Here is a 24,920-nt window from a genome sequence, read left to right on the forward strand (position 1 = left end):
AGTGACAGAGGCGTCATAATGGTTGTGCACAAAGCTGTTTAATATAGTTTACAATTCCCAACCCCCTACCTAGCCCTCCCTCCCCCTCCCCCAGTGCCCTCAGTGATCCACAATACGCTTGGCCCTCCTAACTCTACCATTATGTCTAGGTGTGTCCCCAGGATAGACTTCAGAGGTGGAGGCAGCCAGCTGCTTACCATGTCCCATGGCATTCGATGTCGCTGGCGGGTGTCCTCTAGGGGTTTTGAGACTGGAGGGGCCTGGCTCAGCTGTCGGCAGCACATGCACAGACGTGCCGACGCCCTGTCCCATGTGCTGACTTCGAGAAGCGGCCTCATCAGAGGGGCGGAACTCGGGAGAGCTGGTGGCCACCGTCGCCACTCCATGGGACGGGTCCAGGTTGGCACCCAGCACCCCCTCCTCCCAGTCAGTGCCCATAAGGCTCAGGAGTTCACCTTGGGATGGAGGGGCAGCTGGTCCAAGCCCCGACAGCCCTTGCATCAATTGGCTCTGCCAGCCCTGGTGGTTTCCCCATGCTCTGCACCATTGTGTTGACACCCTCGGCAATGCTCCTCAGCGATTGGACCACGCTCTGTAGTGCCTCGGCAATGCCCACCTGCGGCTGGGACAAGCTCCACAGGGCCTCGGCCATGCCCATCTGAGAGCGGGACATGTCCCGTAGAACTTCATCAAGGCCAGCCTGATACTCGGTTACATCCCCTAGCGAGGGAAACATTCTGCCGAGACCCTCAGCCATGGCCGTAACCGACTGCGCAACGTCTTGGAGCCCTTCACTCATGGTGCTGTCGTCGTGCACCAGGCTTTCAACTGCGGTCGCCACCCTAGCAGTGTTGGCCTCGGTGCCACGCATTGCCAGTGAAATCTCCTGTGCCCGTAGCCTCTGGGACTCCTCCAGGAGGCTATGGGTCTGCTGGAGTGCCGCAGACACCTCCATCTGAATGTCCCAGCTCCTCCCTATCGTCTCTATCAGCTCCAGGTACCTCTGTTCCAGTCTTAGCATCAGGCTGGGACCCAGTTTGGTCCTGGGATCCAGCAGCCCTCTGACTGCTGTTTCACCTGGGGGTTCCTGCCTCCACCTGATGTGTATCATCAGCAGTGTGGTGCTCACTAGATTGCGCGCCCAAAGCCTGTCCACTAACATTTCCCACCGAGGTGTGTGTCTCTGCGCTGGTGGAGGGTGGGGATGACAGCTGTGACGCAACCATGGCTGCATCCTTGGAAATCTCCTCCAAGGTGTTATCCTGGGAGGCTGGAGAGGGGGCCGCCTGGGATGGGGGCCAGCGCCATTGGCTGGAAGACCTGCGGGAGAATGGACATGTGGTCAGTGGGAGGGATGAGTCAGTCAGTCAGTAAGGCAGTCACTACTCACGTTTGACAGGTCTTCCGGGTGGAGCCTGGTGGTCCCTCACCTCTGCGGCGTCCGCCAGCCTCTGCGTTGGTGACCACCCTGTCCTCGGCCACACCGGTCACCTCCAGGGCCTATTCCTTGGAGGTGATGATTCTCAAGTCTGGTACCCCACGGCCAGTCTGGGCTCTCTTCCAATGGTTGTGGAAGGGTTTTTCCTGAGGAGACACAGAGAGGGCATTGTTAGCCAGGCGCGTGGTTCCCAGTGTTTGGGGGGGTGGGGGGGGGGTGGGGGGATGTGAAGGCAGGGTTGGGGGGGGGTTTAAGGGGAATATGGGTGGAATGAGGGTTGGGGAGTTGGAGGGTGGGTGCTCCCTTGGGAGGGGGTGGTGGTGTCTACTCATTTGTGCCGCCCGGTGTAGGTCGTTGACCTTTTTCGGCACTGAAGGCCAGTCCTCCTGGTCACACTCCCTGAGCTCACAGCTGCTGCCACCTCATCCCAGGCAGCACTGGCTGCCCTATGGTTGACCCTCCTGGGCCTTCGGGGGAAGAGGACATCCCTCCTGGCCTCCACTGCGTCTAGCAGCCTCTCCAGATCTGCGTTCCTGAATCTTGGGGCTGGTCTCTTTGGTGCCATTGTTACGTGCTGGCTGAGGTTGGCTGAGCAAGTGCTGCTTAAGTGCAACTCGACCTTGTTAACAAGGGGCTGACGATTGCGGTCCTGGTGAATCAGCTGACAACCCTTCATTTATGGCGAGAAGCCCGTGAGGCCTCGTTAAGTGGACCAATTAACATTGAATAGCATTGCTAGCCTCGCTGGGCCGGGCGCCAGGAAGCTCGCGGCTACTTCCGTTTGCTACCACACTGATGTATTTTTCTGGGGAATCGCGCCCATAGAATACTGACTTGGACAGTTATTGCCATTCTTTCAACATTGCTGGTCAAAGTCCTGGAACTATCCTACTTTCACAGAAATGTGGGAGTGCATCACAATATGAAATTCTGCAGTTCAAGAACAATGAACAATACAGCACAGGAACAGGCCATTCAACCCTCCAAGCCTGTACTGGCCATGATACCAACCTTTGCCAAAACCCTCAGCACTTCCTTGTGCCGTATTCCTCTATACCCATCCTATCCATGTATTTGTCAAGATGCCTTTTGAACGCCGTTAATGTATCTGCTTCCACAACCTCCCCTGACACTGCGTTCCAGGCACTCACCACCCTCTGTCTCAAAAACCTGCCTCTCACATTTCCTCTAAACTTTGTCCCATGGACCTTAAACCTATGCCCCCTGGTAACTGACCTTTCCACCCTGGGAAAGAGAGCCTGCCCATCCTCTCTATCCATGCCCCTCATAATCTTGTAGACCTCCATCAAGTCACCCCTCAACCTCCATCTTTCTAATAAAAACAGTCCATGTCTATTCAGCCTCTCCACACAGCTAACACCCTCCAGACCAGACAACATCCTGGTAAACCTCCTCTGCATCCTCTCTAAAGCCTCCACATCCTCTGGTAGTGTGGCGACCAGAATAGTGCGCAATATTCCAAGGGCAGCCTTACCAAGGTTCTATACAACTGTAGCATGACATCGCCAGTTTTTTACTCGATGCCTCGTCCAAAGAAGGCAAGCATTCCATATGCTTTCTTGACTACCTTGTCCACTTGTGTTGCCACCTTCAAAGATCTGTGGACCTGCATGCCTTGATCTCTCTGATTGTCTATATTCCTAAGAGTTTTGCCATTTACGGTATATTTCCCCCCCTATGTTAGACCTACCAAAATCACCTCTGTTGAACACCCAGACCATCACATGGCTGAGAGGCTTGAGCACATTGCATAATCCTGTTTATCTGTGGAGATATCTCAGGCCTGAAACCAATCCCACAATAGATGTCTTATAATCCCATGCTCAGCGAAGGCAGTTTTAACCCATCCTGCGCTCACCCCACAGGCTGCCCAGAACACTGGGGAATCCACCAATGTGTGTTCCCATTCCCATATGTCCCAGCATCTTCATTGTGCCATGAATTTTCACCGCAAGTCGTGAATGCAGTCAGTAAAACTCCCGAATAGGGTGTAAGCGACCCAGATGGGCTAATATTCGTTGTGGCAGTGAGGGGGGAGGGGGAGTGGGGGCTGATGGCTGCAGATGGGACTCGGTACACTGCCCCTGAAAAGGGTTTGTGGGCAGTCTCTTCTGTAAACGAGCTCTATGAAAAGCCCATCATTTTGATTAGAACATAGAAGCATGGAATCCCAACAGTGCAGATAGAGGCCATTCAGCCCATCGAGTCTGCAACGGCCCTCCGAAAGAACATTCATCTAGGCCTATTCCCACGCCGTATCTCCACCTAACATGCACATTTTTGGAGACTAAGGGGTAATTGAGATAGAAAGAGTCAGAGACCTCATCTCATATGAACTTGGGCTCAGGAGCAGGAGAAGCATTTGTCCCGAGAACCGTGTGGCACTGTTCTGTGTGATCTTTGCCGATCTGGTTGTGGTCTCAATTCCACTTTTCTGTCTGTCCCAACCTCCTGCCCCTGCTTCCTGTAAGGACTTCATCCCATTCTCCCAGTTTCTTTGCCTCTGTCACATCTGCTCCAATCATGCTACCTTCCAAAACGACGCATCTGACATGCCTTCCTATTTTTCTTGAACTGAGGATACTCCTCCGCTGTGGTTAACTAGTTGTTCAACCATGTCCCACCCATCTCCCACACCGTTGCACTCACCCTTTCCCCTCCGTCCCAAAACCATGATAGGTTTCACCTTGTCCTCACTTTTCACCCCACCAGCCACCGCATTCAAAGGATCATTCCTCCACCTTTTCCGCTATCTCCAGCATGTTGCCACCACCAAACATATCTTCCTCTCACCTCCCCATGTCAGCATTCCACAAGGATCTCTGTGGCGCCCTGGTGCACTCCTCCATCATGCCCAACTCCTCAACCCCTTCCCACAGCACCTACCAATGCAATCTCAGAACGTGCAACATCCTTTACTTCTTCCCTCATCACCAAAGAGGAAGCAGCATTTCATTTGCACTTCCTTCAACTTGGTCTATTGTATTTACAGCTCCCAATGTGGCCTCCTGCACACTGGGAAGGCAAAACACAGGCTGGGTCACTGCGTTGTGGAACACCTTTACTCAGCCTGCAACCATCACCCCGGGCCATTCTCACTTACCATTTCAGCTCAGCATCTTGCTCTCACGCCCACATGTTTGTCCTAAGTCTTCTGCAGAGTTCCAGTGAAGTCCACTACAAACTGGAGGAACAGGATCTAACCTTCCAATTGGACACTTCACAGTTTTCTGGACTCAACATTTAGTTTAACAATTTCAGATTATAAACTCGCCTCCATCTTGACTCCTCTTTCAATCACCTTTTTTTGCCCCAACCTCCCACAGGACTATCCGCCACTTTGTTCTTAAGTTTTGCTTTCGCAGAACTCTGACCCTTATTCTGCGATTAACACAATCTGTTGTTTTACCTTTATGACAGTATGAGTACCTTCTATAATCTTTAACACCGTCATTAACACTCCCTTTGTGTTGTCCTCATGATAACTTTGTCCAAACCCTCGTATATCCCACCTATCACGGATCTTCCACTCTCCTCCACCTGTCTGAAACAGTATAAAATCCATAATTGTTCACCCTTGCTTCAGCTCAGAAGAAGAGTTATATGGGTTAGAAACATTAGCTTAGGGGGTGATTTTCTGGATGCAATACGCCAGGCGCAAATCCCGCTATGTTGAAAAATTCGGCATGAGGCCAAAACGGGATTCACAAAGGTACATAATGGGTTGAGATTTCCTGGAACCTCCCCTCTGGCACCAATCGGAAGCTGACTTAAATGCATTTGAAGGAATTTCAATCTCATTAACAATGTGAAAGTAAGATGTCCCATCCTCACGGAAACTTCCTGGCCACCAGCAAGATGGCAGCTGGGCACCAATTACTATTGGTTCTGACAAGCGTGGGCCCATTACAATGGACTCCGAGAGGGAGGAAGGAGGTGAGTGCCCTTCTCCACTTGCCTCCGGGGAGCACAAGAGCACAACTGCCATTGGCCAGATGCCGTGGGGTGTCCTTCAACTGAGGTGGGTGTCCAGGGGCTCGGGCTATGCTGGAGGTTGCCAGGTCGGCGGTCTCCCTGGGGCAGGGGTTGTGTTGGGTCTGTGAAGTCTTGGAGACTGCTTTCTTTCATGTGTAACAAGGCAAGGCACAGCTGCATCCTGCCTGTCCTAAAATCCTTTCATAGGATAAAGCCACTCTGCAGCTATTCTCTTGTCGAAGCATTTCATTCCCCTTGAAGTTTCTATGTAGTTTCACTGTTGCAGAATACCTCCTTTGCATTCCACACTTTTACTTTTACGAGCCTCTGCGGTTTAGCCAGCTGCTGTCTACTTCATAGGACTTATGGAGCTTGTTTGTTTGCATTGAATTTCACACCACATTAACTCTCAAGAGCTTCCCAAATGCACACCTGGGGCCTGGCTGAACTCAGCCTTTTTACAATATTTTTTTTCACATTCCATTATGAAAGAGCTCTGTGGCCTGTGTAGCCACCTAAAATGGCTGATTCCCGATTAATTTGGCCAAAACCCGATATAAAATGGCTAACCCAAAAGGCTGATGGGAAAAGCGGCCAACAGGGCACAAACGGACAGCTGCAGACAGAATAGCGTATTCAGCTCTGGGGAAGTCGGCCCAGATCGATACCTGCGACCATTAGCAGCACATCAACCCAGACATCAGCAGTTTAATCGGCTATCCCCGGGAACAATTGCAACATATCAGCAATTGAATGCCGGGCCAGACCTCTCGGCGCCAGCAGTGGCCGAAACAAAGACAGGTGAACGACCACCCCCCCGATCGAGGAATCGCCCCATTATTGGAGCATATCGAACCCAGTGATTGGGAATAAGTCCAATCACTTGGGACTCAGGGTCAAGGTCCTCCCCGAGAGGCAGGAGGCCCCTGGGCCCTATAAAAATAGGGGCCAAGTTCAGATCGACCCTTCTCTCCCTTCTTCTCCTGCTCGCAACCTTCGCAAGAACATCGACCAGAAACCGTAAGTTTGACTCCAGCGATCGCTACCCGATAGAGACGCCTAGCCATCGACCTGTATCAGCCTTTTGAATCCCGCAGGCCAGACCCAATTCGATAAGCCATTCGTTTCCCTGACCTGGTGGGCCATCCCCAAAAGTTAACTATTGGCCAGTAGTGGTAGGTAGTGATATAGAAAGTAGGATTATTGTGTAAGTATTTATTGTTGTACATAATAAATGACCGTTGATTTCAATCTTACTAAGCGGTGTGCTGTTATTAATCATAACTCGAGCTTGAACCACGAGGCGGTATCAGAAAGATACCTGGCGACTCGTGAGCAAAGGTGACATAATCGGAGCTAATAAAACTAAGGCTAATAAGAGCAACACCTGCTTGACAGCTCCTCGAATGCACACCTGGGGCTTGCCGGGGTTCTCAGAGGCTTTTGTGTCCCTTGGAAGGTCAGGTACATGACCCTGCAAAGGGGCTGAGTCTGAACTGGGCGGGGCCTGAAGGAAGCAAAGTCCAATGGGGAGACCCACTGGGAGGGCCCCACTGCCCAGATGCCAGTGATTCTGTGGTGGGGGCAGATGGGAAGCTGATTCCAGCGAGCCATGGGGGGGGGGGTTGTTGCCAGTGATCCTTAGGAGAGAGTGGGGCAAGTTACCAGCAATCCTTTGGAGGGGAAGGGAATTGATGCTAGCGATCATTGATGAGGGGGTTCTCAATATCCTTAGTGAGGGGAAGGAGGTTCTTTAACTTAAGTTTGAAATTGAGTGGGTGGAAGATAGCGTGGATTGTAGATTGCACATTTGTGGTTTTCAGAGGAAACTGTACAGTGAAAATTGCAATTGCTTTCAAACAGGTGCAATTTCTGTCAGTGCGATGTCCAAAACATCACTTGTGGGCTTTAGACATTTAAGCAAAAAGCCTAAAGCTGCTGGAGTTATTTGGAGAGGTGGTGTACTTTTTTGAAGAGGTGAAGGTACTCCTTCAGGAGAGTTAAAGTGCCCCTTTGGGTAAGGTCAGTTTCTCTTTGGGAGAGGTACATTACCCTTTGGGATTGTTAAAGGTTGACATGATTGTGCATAAAAAATGGATAAACTCAGTGAAACTGTCAAGTCATCAAGATATCTAAATCTTCCACCATTTAAACTTTTGAGGAAAAAAGTTTGCGGTTTAAAATAAATCAGAGCCTGCAATTTATCTTTCTGTTGACATAAGCCTGAGGCTGAACATTTTAGGAGAAGGACTGCATAACTGCTTCCACTATCTACTATCACAGTAGATGTGGGGGTGTTTATTGACATCTAAGTAGTTTGTCTTTGATGTGGAGTTTTGTATGCAAATGTGTGATTTGATAAGTTATTTAATACTTGAAGGAAATGCTTGTTTTTTTATAGATTAAGTAGTTGAAGGAATGTTTTGAATTCATTTTTATGAATCAGTGCGTTTTTAAAAATTAAGTCTGCCATGTAGATAGCGAGAACTTTTTACATGGTTCCTTAGTTGGCATGAAGTGTGTAAGATCAAAAAGTGGTGGGTGGGGCGGACACGGATTTGCATGAACGGCATGAATTTGGCATAAGGTCTATAAAGGACCATGGGTTCTGAATATAGGGACATAGGTAAGCATGGAGGGTATGAGGGGCCATGGGGATGGATCGAGAAGCAAAAGTTGGTATGCATGATTTGATGGGCCATGGGGGTAGGCAGGGGCATGAAATGGCAAGTCTGCTATATAGATACCGAGAACTTTATTTTATTTCATTTCACCATGGTTCTTGAGGTGGCATGGAAGAGTATGGTGGGGGCCAGGCCAGGTGGTTAGGTAGGAAGAAGAGTAAATGAGGGTTGAGGGCTGTTTTATTATCACAGCTGGGACAAAGTCCTAAAGCAGCAAGGTGACCTTTTAAACAGACCATTGTGGCACCTGATAGACCCTGTGGCTGCACCTGCATCATTCCACCCCTGCCCCACCCTGCTCTACCACCTCTCCCTTTCCAACCTCACCACCTCTCCCAATCCTTTGTGTATCGTGTTTCACCTTTCCATTCCCATCTCTCTGTCAATTGAGTTAACATTCTCTCTACCAACACTTGCAAATTGACCCTCCTATTTCTGGTTTTCCTGTTTCTTATTTCTTCCTTTCACTTTGCAAAGGAAAAATTAAAAACAAGTTATTCACTTTGACATTTACCGTACAAAATGTGAAAAAATACTGACTTTGGATTGTTCATACTTTAGAGGATCCAGCGTGTACGATAGACATTGCTGTGGGATTTGATGTCTCAAGAAGGACCGGATCAAGGAACATATTTGCTAGCCAGCCAAAGTTACAGGCAAAGCTTCATTCGATATTGCACGAAATTTCTACAATACATAACATCACCTGTGCATCTGCTGCCAAGCTAAATATCAGAGTGGGTTATCATGTAAAAAGCAGCACTGGCCAGCCTATCTTTGAAACTGAATTTGAAGAATACAGCTCAGATATTATAAATAAACTATTAGCAATTCAAACAGATGCCAAAATTGATCTGAGTGCTGAAAATTTAAAATCATTTCCTGGCGTATTCAGTGAATCAGAAGCAACGGCAAAGGTAAGGATATTTTTAACCACATGTGCAACACTTTTAAATCTATTAATCTTAAACCTTTCCAGAATATTGGGTGTGATTCTCCTGTCCGCTAGCCGTGATTTCCGGTGTGGCGTGCCCCCGCCGGCAGCCGGATTCTCCGTTCCCACTGCCGGCCAATGGGATTTCCCATTGTGACCACCTCATGCAGTTGGGAAATCCGCAGGTGTGGGTGCACTGCCGGCGGACCGGAAGATCCCGCCAATGGGGAATTCCACTGATTCTTTGTAAAAGGCATGGAGTGACACATTTGACTGCTTGAAAACACTAGTGGTTTGGGTTTTGCATGTATTGCCTGCGACATGGCAATTTTGTTCATGATGTAGCAATCGAGCTACATTCAGATGGCTTCCCTGACTGATCCAACTTTCAAATGCATTGTTTACCGTTCTATTTTACAGACCAGTGGACCAAGGTTCATTGTGTCTCTTTTGCCTTAACTGCCCTCAGCTGGATGATAGTCAGAAACTGTAATTACCCCGAGTGCTTCAAGGTCACAATTGTTGTTTTGAGTGCTGCAGGGAAAGCCAGTTATAAATGAGAGAATCAGATTTGGCATGCATGGTTTTAAGGCTCCTACTCTCCCCAGTCTATAGTTATTCAAGCTGTGATCCATAGATCATAAATGCCTTATGAATTCTGGGTGTTTGGTCCATAAATCTTAGTGAGTTACTTGTGGGAAAACGTCCTAAAACTCATGTGACGTGCTCTTTTCTGTGCTTGTCCTTTTTTTGCAATGGGAAGATTATCAATCAGGTGATCTGTTTGTGAATTTTTGGTTGCAGTTAAGTGTCTTAGGGAGTTGGAAAGAATGAAAAGAGAGAATGAGGGAAAAAGAAAAAGATTAGAGATGGCAATTGCAGAATCACAGTTCTAAATCTGATGAGGGCCTCATCTTGTTAGTGTCAGGCAAGGTGGGATCCTACTTCATGGGTCCCATGTTCCCATTGTACAGTTCTGTTCTCAAGATCATTATCTCTTTTGCACCCTTCCCCCAGCCTAATGAAGCCAGCCCCTCACCTCCTTCGCTGAGACCCACAGCCCCAGACTTATCTGGCTCCTCAGCAGATTGGGACTGCCTGTAGTTCCAGCATTTGCCACCACTCCCAGCTGGCACCTTTGGGACTATTGAGCTTCTTGCCATTCAACTGGTTGACAGCTCTCCCAGTTGGGATTTCCCTTTGAGAAAAGGGCTGTAGCCCCACCTTAAAACAATTAACGCTGTTCCCACTGTTAAATTGCTGTGAGGTTGCAGTCAGGATGTTGGGTGTGTTCTTGCTGATCTTAGGGGTGGAGTAGGGACTGCAGCACCATGTAGAAACTAGCCCAAGCAGCTCAGTATCAAACATGACAAATGGTATGGAGCTGGGTCTATATCTAGCCCTGAGGAAGTCTTGAACCTAATACAAGAAGATATTAGAAAACTTGCAGTCTGGTCAGCTAAGTGGCAAATTAATATTAACATAGATAAATGTGAGGTGATGCATTTAGTAGGAGAAACATTGCCATTGCCTATACCTTAAGGAATATGAAACCGAATAGGGTTGAAAGCCAAGGGATATAGGTGGTCACATCATCAAAAGCAGCATTGTAGGTCACCATAGAAATTGCAAATGCTCACAAAGCAGTGGGATTTACTTCTAGAGATAGGGCATTCAAAGTAGTGAAGTTATGTTAAACTTCTTACAGCACCCTGGTCAGATCACACTCTAGAGGATTGTGGTCTCCATAGAATAAAAAAGGTATAGAGATGCAGCAAAAAAAACTGTACATATTGGACCAAAACTGAGAGATTATTGGGAAATACTGTACAGGCCAGAGGTTTTTTCTTTAGAAAATAGAAGGTTTACAGGTGGACTGATAGAGGTACCAACAGTTGCTTTAACACTAATACAGATTCGCTGAAAATGTATTATTCTTCTGTTCCTTCTATTACTTTAAATATAAATTAGCAAACATAACTGTCTCTTTACTTATAATCTTTACATAGGTATTGGTGTTATTCACGGATGGATTTGATGACACTGCAACGCTGCTTAAACAATACTCGAAAGAACTCAGCGATAAAGGTATTTTCATTTTCATTTAGATGCTGATCTCCCAATGATTTTGCGGGACTAATAGAAAGGAACATGTAGATGTTGAATTTCTAATTGTGTTGGCATTCTATGGAACATGCATAAAATGTCCTTTCACTTCCCAAGAATGCTGATGAAGGACTGGAACAATGGCTCAACATGAGACATTCTTGTCATTGATTGTAATGGTTGGAATATCAGAAGTGGCACAAGAAACTGGAACAATAATTCCCACTCCGATTCCCCCAATGTGTTCTGAATTAAGTGAGACCCAGTGCCAGGAGTGCTGTCTCGCAGTTTTGAGATCAGACTCTGAGGTGCAAAGGATTGATCTGTAATCTGGAGAGCTGAACTGCTTCTTGCAAAATTATTTACGGGAAAGATTGGCATTAGTGCAAAACTCTAAAATTGTCAACAGGAAGAATTTCTGAACGTTATGTTAAAATTACAGTTTGGGTCACCGAGCTGCATGTTTTTGAATCTGACTTAGAAATTCCTCTGCAGTGCAATGGAGTAGATTTTGGACTGGGTGGAGCTGTCTCCTTCACCTAGCTGGCACCTTGACCCTACTACTCAAATATTTAAATGCCACTGAGATATTTATGGCACCAATGGGTGACTGCCTCACAACAGAATATTTGACTGTGGCACCTATGGCTGTAGAAGAACTGGGTCAAAACACCCAGAATAACAAATATGCTGCTAAAGATTGCGCTGTGATTTGGAGGGAGGGATTGCTTTTGGGAAAATGACACTTTTAAAATGATAAGCTCCACCCCACTTGCGACCCTCAGGAAAGCTGGATGCTAAGAAAACCCAAGTGAAAAGACTCTTGTGCCTTGTTATGATGCAAATGGCAGGAAATGTATCATGTCATCTATTTTCCTAACTTGGGACTAATTAAAATATTGTGTCCAATTTACCCAGATACATCTCCCAGGATTTACAGCTCTTTTCAGTTTATTTTATTGTTGCACCATACAACTGTATGTAGTTGATGAAGGATGTGACGTGAAAATGTAATTGAATGTGTAATATTTGAAACTCTCACCCCACAATCTTGTGCATTATATTTAGCACAATTTTGGAGTTTTTCTGTACAATCATTCTTGATTCATCTTGGCCTTATGGGATTGTTGCTTTCATTGTTTCAAGTCCGTCATTTTACCCCCCTTAGGACTTGAATTTTGCCTCCAGAGAGATGTAATTAAAAGAATAGAAGTGACTTGACATTTACATCATGATCTGTATTTTACCTAGCCCAGAGCAATTGAACACATTTCTGAAACATCCAAGTAAATGATGGGTAATATTGTTTAGAAAGAAGATTCGCAACATTCTCTGCAATATTGATGCATGGAGTAGGATATGCATGAGAAATGTATTTCGATAAAACTCTGGTTTAGCACAGCAGGCTAAAGAGCTGGTTTGTAAAGCAGAACAAAGCCAGCAGCACGGGTTCAATTCCTGTACCAGCCTCCCCGAACAGGTGCCGGAATGTGGCGACTAGAAGCTTTTCACAGTAACTTCATTTGAAGCCTACTTGTGACAATAAGCGATTTTCATTTCATTCAATACACCAGGCCTTGGGATTCCCTTTTCCAGCAGACAGCTCGCGAATTTCCTGGCGGTATGGGCTTCAATGGGAAATCCCATTGACAAGTGGCGGGAGTACGGAATCCCACGGCTCTCAAACGGCTGGGAGACCAATACCACACAGCATCAGGCCCCATCATAATCCCCACGACCTTCTCCATCTAACAATCCTGAATCTAAATGTGACGAGGGGCACCGTGGGTTTTGAAAAGTATCACCAAATCTTACAGCACAGGCTGGTCGTTCAGCTTTACATGTCTGTGTCAGCTTCTTTGGCAGCCTATCAAATTCCCTGCTCTTTTCCTATGGCCCTTTAACTTTTGCTTTTCATGTGTATGTACACAATTCCCTTTCAAAAGTTGCTCCTAAATCTGCTTCCACTCCCCTTACAGGCAATGTGTTCACATTATAACAACTTATTATACATTTAAAAACAAATTCATCTCCATCTTATTTTTTTCTAATTGTTTTGAATCTAAATCCTTTGCTTACTAACCCTCCTGCCCGTGGAAACTGTTTCTCCCTAGCTACACTGTCAAAACCTCTCAGAATGAAATATCGTCTAAATCGTGTCTGAGGCCTTGACATCCCAAAGTGTGTTAAGAACTGGACACAATGGGTGGTGTTTTATGGAGTCTATTAAAGTGAGAAATCTGATGGACAGGGTTACTTAATTAGAGAAGGCCAAAACGTTGGTTCCCCAACAGCTTTGTGAAGCTGTGTTTTAGGTCATTGGTTTCCTCTGTTGAACTCTGCAGTACAATGGTGTGGAGATGCCGGCGTTGGACTGGGGTGAGCACAGTAAGAAGTCTTACAACACCAGGTTAAAGTCCAACAGGTTTGTTTTGAGTCACGAGCTTTCGGAGTGCAGATGGGAGGCTGATACCAAAGTTCAGATCATGGGATCCAAGGAAATCTGGCAAATCGTATCCAGAATTGGCTGTGTGGCAGGAGGCAGAGGGTGATGGTTGAGGAGTGTTTTTCTGCCTGGAAGCCTGTGTCCAGTGGGGTCCTGCAGGGATCAGTGTTGGGGCCCTTGCTGTTTGTGGTTCATATAAATGATTTAGACATGAATGTAGGAGGGTTGACCAGTAAGTTCACGGATGATACAAAAATTGGTGGAGTGGTAAATAGTGAGGAGGATAGCATTAGATTACAGGAGGGTATAGACGGGCTGATCAGTGACAAATGAGGTGATGCACTTGGGCAGGACAAACAAGGCAAGGGAATACATGATAAATGGAAGCACCGAGGATTAGAGGGACTTTGGTGTGCATGAACAATGGTCCCTTAAAGTAGCAGGGCAGCTAGATAAAATGGTTAAGAAGGCATATTACATACTTGCTTTTATTAGCCGATGCATGGTGTTTAAGAGCAGGGATGTTATGCTGGAACTCTATAAAATGTTGGTTTGGCCACAGCTAGAATATTGTGTGCGTTATGGAATCCACATTATAGGAGGATATTGTCTGGGCTGGAGAGTTTTAGCTATGATTGGATAGACTGGTGTTGTTTGCCTTGTAGAAGAGGAGACTTGGGGGTGGGGGCATGATTAAGATGTATATAATTATGAGGGGCATAGATTAGAATAGACAGAAAGAAACCTTTCCCCTTTGTGGAGGCATCAATGACCAGTGGGTGTAGATTTAAGATAAGGGGCAGACGTTTAGAGGGCATATGAGGAAAAAGCTTTTTCACCAGAGGATGGTAGGTGCCTGGAACTCACTGCCTGAAGAGGTGGTGGAGGCAGAGGTCCTCATAATATTTAAGAAGTATTTTGATGTGCACTTGTGATGCCAAGGCATATAAGTGCCAGAAAATGGGATTAGAATAGTTAAGTGTTTTTTTTTGATCGCTGCAGATGCGATGTGCTGAAAGGTCTTTTCTATGCTGTAGACGTCTATGACTCTTTCCATAACTTGCAACTGCCAGAAACTTTTGAGGTCCCAGCTCAGATTGAGAGAGGGGTCCACCAATGAGAACCAGCCCCCACTACAAGATTACATGGCTCCCATCTCAATTAGAATCCAAGGGTCCAGCTCCTGACATAAGAGTGGATTCTAGTTCTGAAGGAACAACATGCCAAATAAATATGCCCAGTACTCCAACTATTTTATACAGATTTATCAAATCCTCCTTGTCCTTGTATTCCAAAGGCTGGATTCTTCTGCCCCACCCGGCGCAAGAACGCCACGGGTGAGAGGCGGACAATAGAGAAGACCATTGACCTTGGGTGGGATTCTCGGGTCGCTGGGCGGACGCAGCCGGAGAATCCCACCCCATGTCTCTATTTATAATGTAATAATCCTATGTGCTTAATTGAAATAATTACGACAACCTTGCCAAGTGAACAGCCAATTCCAGCCCCACTCGCCCCGGAGTAACAACACAAGGGGTTTAACAATAATTCTTATAAAAATACCCAAAGTCTTTGGCCCTTGGATGTTCAATGATTAGTCACCAGGTTTGTAATTTTTATCACAACTACTGTTGTAGTATTATGAAATGTTGTAATATGAAATACACAGTAAGTGCAGTAGCTTAGCGACAAGCTAAAAACTGACTTCCCCTTTAATTGCCCCACCCTCTATCCACACACACAAGACAGCCAAACACAGAGGGGTAGAAAGGGGTAAAATAATAAGATTAAGGTCAAAAGATAAGAGTCCTTGCTTCAGGTCAAAAGTTCTGCAATGCACTTTCTTCACAGTATCAGCGTAGTTTAAAATTCTCTGGTCGACAGCCCATAATGATTTTCCTTGCAGTTAGCAATACCTTACTCACAGCTTTTCCAGGAAACCTTCACATCAACCTATTCTGCAGAGAGACTTATCAGATTCTGATCTCTGTTTGCATCAGCCTTTGCTGCAGAGAGAGAGAGTTGGCTCCAACAGTGACCTTTTGGTAAGAATTCTCTAGTTGTTTCTGGAGAAAACAGGGTGGAAAAAATAGAATTTTTCTCCCTTAGCTACCAAAGTAAAACTGAAAGCTCTTTAGGTCTCTGAACCTTTTTAGTGGGAACAGAACTAATCAACACCTGTTACAGGGCACAGCACCACCTTTTAGACCAATTAATTGTCCACCAGGCACATCAATCAATCTGGATCATTACTGATGTCAGTCTAAAACAGCACAGCCTTCTGGATCTTCCTGTTTGAATGAAAGGGTCAGCTTTGCCTTAAAGTCACAAGTCCATGAAACATTCATGGATCAAAAATGGAACAGCAGAAATAAAAGAAAGGGGAAAACAAGGGAATGAATAGGGAATTAACTAGAACAACCAGGACAGACCCCCACGTGTCTCTGTTTTTACACTCCTTTTAAAGATGTATCATTTAGTTTATATTTAGTTTATATTTCCTCTTATCATTTTTCCTTCCAAAGTGCAGTAACTCAGTAACATGTGATGTACATGGAAAATTTTCAACAGGAAACAGCAGATTTCATAAAGTTATATTGAAGTTTGAACAGCTACTCTAATTTCATATTTGAAATATCTAGTGCAGGATAAGTTGTTTTTGGAATAAAAAGGAGACCTGTATTAGGTTCTAAAATGTTTCCAAAACCCCTCAAGTAACACAGGCTTCTTTCTAACAAGTCATATTTCCTTCAGACACTTCAGCGTCTACCACTGCACAAGCAAGCCACTTTGTATTTTCACCTGGTCCCGTTGTAACTTGATTTGGCAGGCATACAAAATTAGATGGAGAGCTGTTCCATTTGTACCAGTCAGCCCTCGTTATTGTCTAGATTGTCTTCTGAAATTGATGTGATCTGTCTGCCTTAACATACATGAATATACTCATAAGATGTGCGAAATGCAAGGAATACCTCATACAAAGCAGGGAAGTATTGCTGGGTCTGTATAAAATGCTGGTTAGGCCAGTCCTGCAATTTGTGTACAGTTCTCGTCACCACATTACCGGAAGGACATAATTGCTCTCTCTCACTCTCTCTCTCTCTCTCTCTCTCGAGAGAGAGAGAGAGAGAGAGAGAGAGAGAGAGAGAGAAGATTCACATGAGCGTTGCCAGGGCTTGAAAATTGTAGCTAAGAGAAAAGTTTGGGTAAACTGGGGTTGTTTTCCTTAGAACAGAGGCGGCTAATGCAACCTTATGAGGGGTACAGGTAGAATAGAGGGGAACACCCTATTCCCCAAGCGGAGAGTTCAATTACCAAGGGGCACAAAATTAAGGCGCTTGGTGGAAGGATTAGACGGGACATGAAGAAAGCCATCTTCGCCCAGAGGGTGGTGGGTGTTGAGAGTTTTGTGTTTGATTTGATGGTGGAGGTCCAAACCCTCAGTTCATTTAAAAAGTACCTGGATGTGCACCAGCAACCAGCAAGACTATGGACCAAGTGCTGGAAGGTGGGATTATCAGCTGGCACAGACTCAATGGGCTGAATGGCCCCTTTGCGTACAATATGGCACCAAAGCATTGTGGGCAGGATTTACCGACCAATCTCGCCGTTGTCAACGGGATTTCCCAGTGACAGCACCCCTCGTCATCGGGAATGCGTGCCCTCAGTGTCTTTCGGGCCATTGCAGCGCTGAGTGCTTGGAATTATAGCATGTTCTCTGAGTCCAGCGTTACAGAGGGAATGTAAAATTGTACAGGTTCACTTGTGATAACAGAGCAGGATTTTAAATGTTATTTTATTTAGATTCATTGTTTTGGCCTTTTTTTTAAGACAGTCAGCCAAATGCTATGGTGCAATACGCGGCTGGACTGTTTTCCACCGTCTCCTAAAGGCACGTTTGTGGAAGGGGACAGGAATTTGTCAAGGAATCCGTGGAAATGAGGGTATAGATTTGGATCACCTGCTGAGTTTCTGCCTGCATTTACTGGGAGCAGAAAGCAATGCAGGGAGCATTGCCGACAGATTCATGAGATAGGGGAGGCGAATGTTGTTCCCCTGTTCAAGAAAGGGAAGAGGGAAATCCCTGGGAATTACAGACCAGTCAGTCTTACGTCGGTGGTGAGCAAACTATTGAAAAGGATTCTGAGAGATAGGGGGCGGAATTCTCCGACCCCCCACCGGTTGCGGCATGTGGGGGGGGGGGAGGGGGAGTCCGATCCCGGGGAGGGGGGGGGGGGGCTCCGTAGTGGCCTGGCCCGCGACCGGGGCCCACCGATATGTGGGCCGGTCTCTCTGCCCCCCCCGGCCTCCTTTCCTCAGCGCTGGCTCCTGTAGCCCTGCACCATTTGGCGTTGGGGCCGCCACGGGGAAGAAGGGCACTGCGCATGAGCTAGTTGGCGCCGGCCCAACTGCACAAGCGCGGACCCTGCGGCACCGGTTTCAGGCCAGGATCGGCAGCTGGGGTGGCGGAGGCCGCTCTCTGCAGAATGGGGTCCTGGAACGAGCGCCGACGCCGGAGTAAAACACTCCCGTTTTTACTCCGGCGTCGGCACTTAGCCGCCCATTTGGAGAATCCTGCCCAGGATTTTTGATTATTTGGAAAAATATAGTTTGATTAAAGATATCAACATGGCTTTGTGAGGGGCAGGTCATGACTCACAAGCCTCAATAAATTTTTTGAGGATGTGACAAGACACATTGATGAGGGTCGGGCAGTGGATGTGGTATATATGGATTTCAGTAAAGCATTTGATAAGGTTCCCCATGGTAGGCTCATGCAGAAAGTTTGGGGGTATGGAATACAGGGAACGTTTGCTGTCTGGATACAGAATTGGCTGGCTGAAAGAAGACAGGGAGTGGTAGTGGATGGAAAGTATTCTGCCTGGAGGTCAGTGACCAGTGGTGTCCCGCAGGGATCAGTTCTGGGATCTCTGCTCTTTGTAGTTCTTATAAATGACTTGGATGAGGAAGTGGAAGGGTGGGTTAGTAAGTTTGCCGATGACACAAATGTTGGTGGAGGCGTTGATAGTGTTGAGGGCTGTTGCAGGTTACAACAGGACATTGACAGGATGCAGAGCTGGGCTGAGAAGTGACAGATGGAGTTCAACCTCAATAAATGTGAAGTGCTTCACTTTGGAAGGTCAAATTTGAATACTGAATACAGGGTTAAAGGCAGGATTCTTAAGTGTGGCGGAAGAGAGGGATCTTGGGGTCCACATTCATAGATCTCTCAAAGTTTCCACCCAGGTTGATAGGGTTGTTAAGAAGGCGTCTGGTATGTTGGCTTTCATTAACAGGGGGATTGAGTTTAAGAGCTGTGAGGTTTTGCTGCAGCTTTATAAAACCCTGGTTAGACCACACTTATATTGTGGACACTTATATTGTGGACACAATATTGTGTCCAGTTCTGGTCATCTCATTATAGGAAGGATGTGGATGCTTTGGAGAGGGTGCAGAGGAGATTTACCAGGATGCTGCCTGGACAGGAGGGCATGTCTTATGAAGAAAGGTTGAGGAAGCTCGGGCTTTTCTCACTGGAGCGAAGAAGGAAGAGAGGTGATTTGATAGAGGTGAACAAGGTGAGAGACTTTTCCCAGGACGGAAATGTCACGAGGGAACATAATTTTAACGTGATTGGGGGAGATGTCAGGGGTAGGTTCTTTACACAGAGAGTGGTGGGTGCGTAGAATGCACTCCCAGCGGAAGTGGTGGAGTTAGCGTCATGAGGGACATTTAAGCGACTCTTGGACAGGCACATGGACAGCAGTAAATTGAAGGGGTGTAGGTTAGGTTGATCTTAGATTAGGATAAATGGTCAGCACAACATGTGGGCCGAAGGGCCTGTACTGTGCTGTACTGTTCTATGTTCTATATTGCTCATGGCACTGACACTCATTGACAATTTCTCCTTGTTTGCTACATTTCATGAAGGCTTATTGCAGCATTGAATCCTGACTGCTGCAGTACAGTTGCTGTTGGTTTAATATTTCCAAGAACTTATCTTTAATCTGTACTTGAGACAATAGCAGGCTTGGCAGCAAGCATCTGACTGATGTTGAATTAAAAACATCTGTGCATCATTAAGAACTGTGTTTATGTGACATCATTTTACAGACTTTCACCTTTGTGTATGTTCGAGATGCCAGCAGATTATTTCACTTAAACATAGACCACAGGAGTAGAGAATGAGGTCAAAATTCTCAAACGGTAATATGTGTATGGAATAGCCACAGAAACAACTAATTCCATTAATTCCATCAAAAAACACGGCTGAATAAATAGTGGGCTTAAGATTTAAATTGAACAGGATTAAGGGATAAAAATTATATTAGGCCTGTTTTGCGACGCCAGTCACCATTTTGTTAGAAGGAACAGATGTGCGGAGTATTTCCGAAATGGTAAGAATTTAGAAAGTGTAGGTGTACAAAGGGACCTGGGTCTCCTTGTCTATAAGAATTGAAGGGCAGCACGCAAGTGCAGCAAGCTATTAGGAAGGCTAATGGAATGTTGACCTTTATCGCAAGAGGATTTGAGTGCAGGAGTAATGGAAGTTTTTGCTTCAATTGTATAGAAGCTTGGTTCGACCACATCTGGAGTGCTGTGTGCAGTTTTGGTCCCCTTAGCTCAGAAACGATATTGCCAAAGAGGGAGTGCAACAAAGGTTCACCAGACATGTTCTGGGGATGGCAGGACTGTCTTATGAAGAGAGATCAGGCAAAATGGGGCTGTACTCTCTGGACTTTCAAACAATGAGAGATGATCTCATTGAAACCTTCAAAATACTTGAAGGAATAGGCAGGATAGATGTAGGAAATATGTTTCTCTTGGTTAGGGAGTCTAGAACCATGGGCACAATTTCCGAAAAAGGTGGATGCCACTTAGAACAGTAATTAAGCAACATTTCTTTACTCAGAGGGTTGCAAATCTTCGGAATTCTGTATCCCAGAGGGCTGTGGAAGCTCAATCACTGAGCATGTTTAAAGCAGAGATTGATAGATTCCTGATTAACAATAATGTAAAGGGTTGCTTGGATAGGGGGTGTAAAAGGCATTGAAATGTCCAATCAGCCATGATCATATTATATGGCAGAGCAGGTCCAGTGGGCTGAATGGCCTACACCTGTTCCTCTGTTCCTAAAGCAAGTGAGTTTAAAGGTCCCATTGAAAATACTAGACCAGGGAGAAGGTAAGTGTCTAAGGTAAGGGATGTGGAGTGTGGGCTTGAACTTGAGGGTGGATTCGGACATTGGGTGGGGGGGTGAGTCAGTGGTGAAGGGGCCAGACATCAATGTCTAGTCGGACATAGTGGGGGTCGAACACCGGGATGGGTTTGAGGGTCGGACATTGGGAGGGTCGGAGGGAATTTGGAGGTCAGGTATCGGGGTCCAGACATTGGGAGGGTCAGATGTTGGTGGAGGGTGAGGTTGTCAGACATTGCAGGGGTCGGACATCAGTGAGATTGGGAGTCGGACAGGGGAGTGGTGTGGGGATGGGGTCAGTGAGATGGACATTGTGCCTGGGATGGGAGTGTCCAGCAGGGTAAGGAGGTCAGGTCAATAGGGGGCCGGGGAACCCATGTCATTGGGGGGTCGGGAGGAGTTATGCTATGGGGGTGCTTAGTGGGAGGGGGTCTGTGGGAGTCCTCTGGGGTTTTAGGGATGTGCAGGGTGTTCTGTGCCGAACTTGATCTTTGTCTTTAAAATAGTAACGCTGAAGTTCAAAGTGGTTTTATTTCTTCTGACTCTGTCAAAGCATCTGTTAGCGTATCACTGGAAGAATGATACGAAATTAGCAATTTAAATTGCAAGTTGGATGGTTCCCAATACAAGTGTCCAGGAGGAGTTAGCAATTTTGGACAATTCCCAGGTAAACCCTCACCTGGGTAACATCTGAGTTAGTTTCCCTCTTGCATCCCTCATGCATCTTTGGGATACTCCCCAAATCCGACACTGGGGAGGCAGGAAGTTATGGGCCATAGTTGTGGATTAAAGGAAAAAATTTACAAAGCTGACAAATAGAAAAACCGAATGACCAAGAAGTTGATGACAAGAGATAAAATAGAAAGTGAGAGGGAACTAGCAAAAGACATAAAAAGACATGTATCAATAGCGGTCTACAGGTATATAAAAAGAATAAGTAAACTTGTGGCCATTACATGCAGAGATAGGACAAGTTAAAATGTGGAGTAAGCAAATTGCACAGACATTAAATGAGTACTTTGCATCTGTCTTCACATTATAAGAGACAAAGGAATTCTGGAAATAATGGGCAACCAAGAGGCTAGTGAGAAAGGAGAATTTAAAGAAATTAGTATTAGTAGATAAGCACAATTGGAAAAATTAATGCACTTATGAGCTGACAAATCTGCTGGTTCTGACAGCAATTCGTAGGGGTGATTATCTGGGGCTGCAAGTCACAAGCAGGAATAAGGATGACCCGTTGAATCAGGCATAATGACAAAATTGGGACTCCCACGGGGTGTCAAACTCTATTGCATGTCTCCTGCAGGCCCCTACTAGGTGCGTGGGCAGCATTCAGACAGTGCACCTGTTTTTTCTAGGAAGCTCTTCAGAACATAGAGACAATAAACTGTGGTTAGAAAGAACACCTGCTCAAAAAGGTAAGCACTTCAGAGTTACCCCTGTAGAGCTATAAAAACAAACAATGGTAAATCATCCTTTGAAGTAGCCTGGACCTTTCAATCAAGAGGTTTGTAAAAGGTAATGGACCATGCAATTGAATGTAGAGAATGCAGTTCAAAGCTTTTAGGCCTCGAAGCATACACAGAGGATTGGAAAAAGTAATAATGAATGACGTTGACTATGAAAAAAGTACTTCAAAGGTTTCCACCACATTAAAGGGAAGATTTTTATGTTAATCGGACAGATCATTGATGTTGACATGCTGGGAGAGAGTTTAAAGGTTTTAAAGTTACAGAGAGAAGACTTTCACCATTATCTGACAGATCTTACATTGCCATACTAGGAGAGTGTTAAAAGGTTTTACAGGTACAGAGGGAACACATTCACCTTCTTCTGACAAATGTTTGAATTTGACATGATAGGAGAGACATCAAAGGTTTGAAACCTACAGAGCAAAGACTTTTATTTTCAGAAAACAGATCTTTTAATTTGATATGCTAGGAGAGATGTTAAAGGGTTCCAACACATAAGAGAGAAGACTTTAAACTAAAACTTGACATGCTGGAAGACAGATCAATGATTTTCAGAGCTACAGAGGGGAGACTTGCCAAACGACCGCCATCCCAGGAAAGACACCCAACCTGAGACCTTCCAGCCCAGCCCAACCAGCCCCCCCCCCCCCCCCCCCGCCCCGATCCCCACCTCCCCTGAAAGACCCATCCACTGTGCCCTGGAGGCAAATGTTAGGAGAGTGCTCCCCTCCTTGCACCTGCTTGGTCCAAGGTACCAGGGTAGCACTACCAAGGGGTGTGGCCTGTCGGGTGGGTCTGAGGGAGGGATTAATGGGGAGGGACTTGAAGGGGATACTGAGGGGGAGGTAGGAATGAAGGGGGACTTGAGGGGGCTGAAGGTGGGAGGGACTTGAAGGGGGCCCTTAAGGGGGGATACTTGGCAAGCCCGTAATGGGGTGTCACTCATGTTGGGGGGGGGGGGCTTTGCTAGCAATTAGGGAGGGGCCTTTCCAGTGATTGGGGGGTGGGCAGGGTGAGGGCTGAAAGATTATTCTGAGATCACAACACCCATTAAACGTGGTGCCCCATTTGCTGAGGAGCGGGACAAGTCATTGAGTTTGGATCCCGTCCCTCTCAAGTCCAGCGGAAAATCCGCCCCTCCCAAAAATAGTTTTTAATGTCACCCGAGCAGTGCGCCAAGCACCAGTGACAAACACTCCAGTTTTCCCACAGGCAGGAGCACTTAGAATCAAACGGCGGGATTTACCGACCGCCCCGCCGCGTGTTTTTCAGTCACATGATTACCGGTCCCACTGGTGTCAACGGGATTTCACGGTAACAGCACTCCTCATTACCGGGGAATCCGTGCGCAAGCTTGGGACCGGAATTTCCTGCCAGCGTGAACAGCTGGTAAATCACGCCCAAAATGAGCGAATCACACCCAATGTTGTTTCGGTTTTGATTTTCCAAAATTCCTTAAAGTCTAGAATGCTCTAGAATGTAACAAATGTAACAAAAGAGGGAGAGAGAAGACAGCAAACTATGGCACAGTTAGCCTGACATCTATATTCGGGAAAATGCACACATCTATTATTAGGAATGTGTTAACAGGGGACATGGAAAATCATAACATGATTGAGCAAACACCAGTTTATTGAGAGTAAAATGTGTTTTTTGAGATTCTAATTGCAGTGGATAAACGGCATTTGAATTTTTAAAAAGCAATTAGTAAATTTCAATGAAGAGGCTTTTACAACTGAGCAGGAGAATCTCATTGGCAGGATCAGCTCAGAGAAAATACTTTGCTAGTTGCTAGCAGTTTTTGTTGGTTGATGGGTGGTGGGTAAACTTAAGGGCTCCATTTTGCCTGAAGACACAATGCAGCGGTAAGAAATGATGCGGTTTATATTGCAAACTGGCTGGATAAAGTCCAATGTTTTTGGATTTTTTTTGCGCGAACATTTTGTTCTTGGTCACTCTGCCAAAGCAAATCAATGAAAAGACAGACAATTTCCATTCAGTTATCTCAGAAGATTTTAATTTTACGATAAATATTTGGGCTGAAGGAAGTAGGGGAGCCAATGAGCCAATGGCTCCTCCCCCCGGACGTCATGTCTCCACGAAGGCTGACCTCACAGCCATAACTCGCTGCAGACGTACGGGATTATCAAGGTCATTATCGGACCTCTGCCCCTCACTAACTGGTTGGCAGCTCCATCAGTCCCAGCAGTGCAAAGGGTGCATTAGTGGCTGCTGCCGGGATTGTAAGAAGAGGTGTAAGAAGGCCCAGGGATCCACGGGACTGGTGAGTCGTCTGACTTGGTCGGTGAGGGGACATGGGGTGGGAGGGTTGTGTTTAAGGCTAGGAGGGAGTGAGCAAGAAGTGGAGTTTGATCTGATGGGGGTCACCTCTGGTTCATAAAGGGCAGCCCCCAAAGATCAACCAGCTGCCCTGCTCCCACCCCCTCCCCCCCTCCCTCCCCCCTCCCTCCCCCCCTTCCCCCCTCCCCCTCCCCCCTCCCCCTCCCCCCTCCCCCTCCCCCCTCCCCCTCCCCCTCCCCCCTCCCCCTCCCCCCTCCCCCCTCCCCCTCCCCCTCCCCTCCCCTCCCCCCTCCCCCTCCTCCCCCTCCCCCTCCTCCCCCTCCCCCTCCCCCCTCTCCTCCC

The 24,920-nt window shown here is 46.6% G+C and overlaps 1 protein-coding gene across 1 annotated transcript in view; it reads left to right on the forward strand.

The window, feature by feature from the left end:
• Positions 1–24,920, forward strand: part of LOC140425484 (collagen alpha-6(VI) chain-like) — a 210,699-nt gene that overhangs the window by 41,152 nt on the left and 144,627 nt on the right. The window contains exons 9-10 of the mRNA XM_072509802.1: positions 8,680–9,035; positions 11,062–11,140. Coding sequence (XP_072365903.1) covers positions 8,680–9,035; positions 11,062–11,140 — 435 coding nt within the window. The remainder of the gene's footprint in view (positions 1–8,679; positions 9,036–11,061; positions 11,141–24,920) is intronic.

Source organism: Scyliorhinus torazame, chromosome 6 (genome assembly GCF_047496885.1).
Source record: "Scyliorhinus torazame isolate Kashiwa2021f chromosome 6, sScyTor2.1, whole genome shotgun sequence".
Taxonomy (NCBI): domain Eukaryota; kingdom Metazoa; phylum Chordata; class Chondrichthyes; order Carcharhiniformes; family Scyliorhinidae; genus Scyliorhinus; species Scyliorhinus torazame.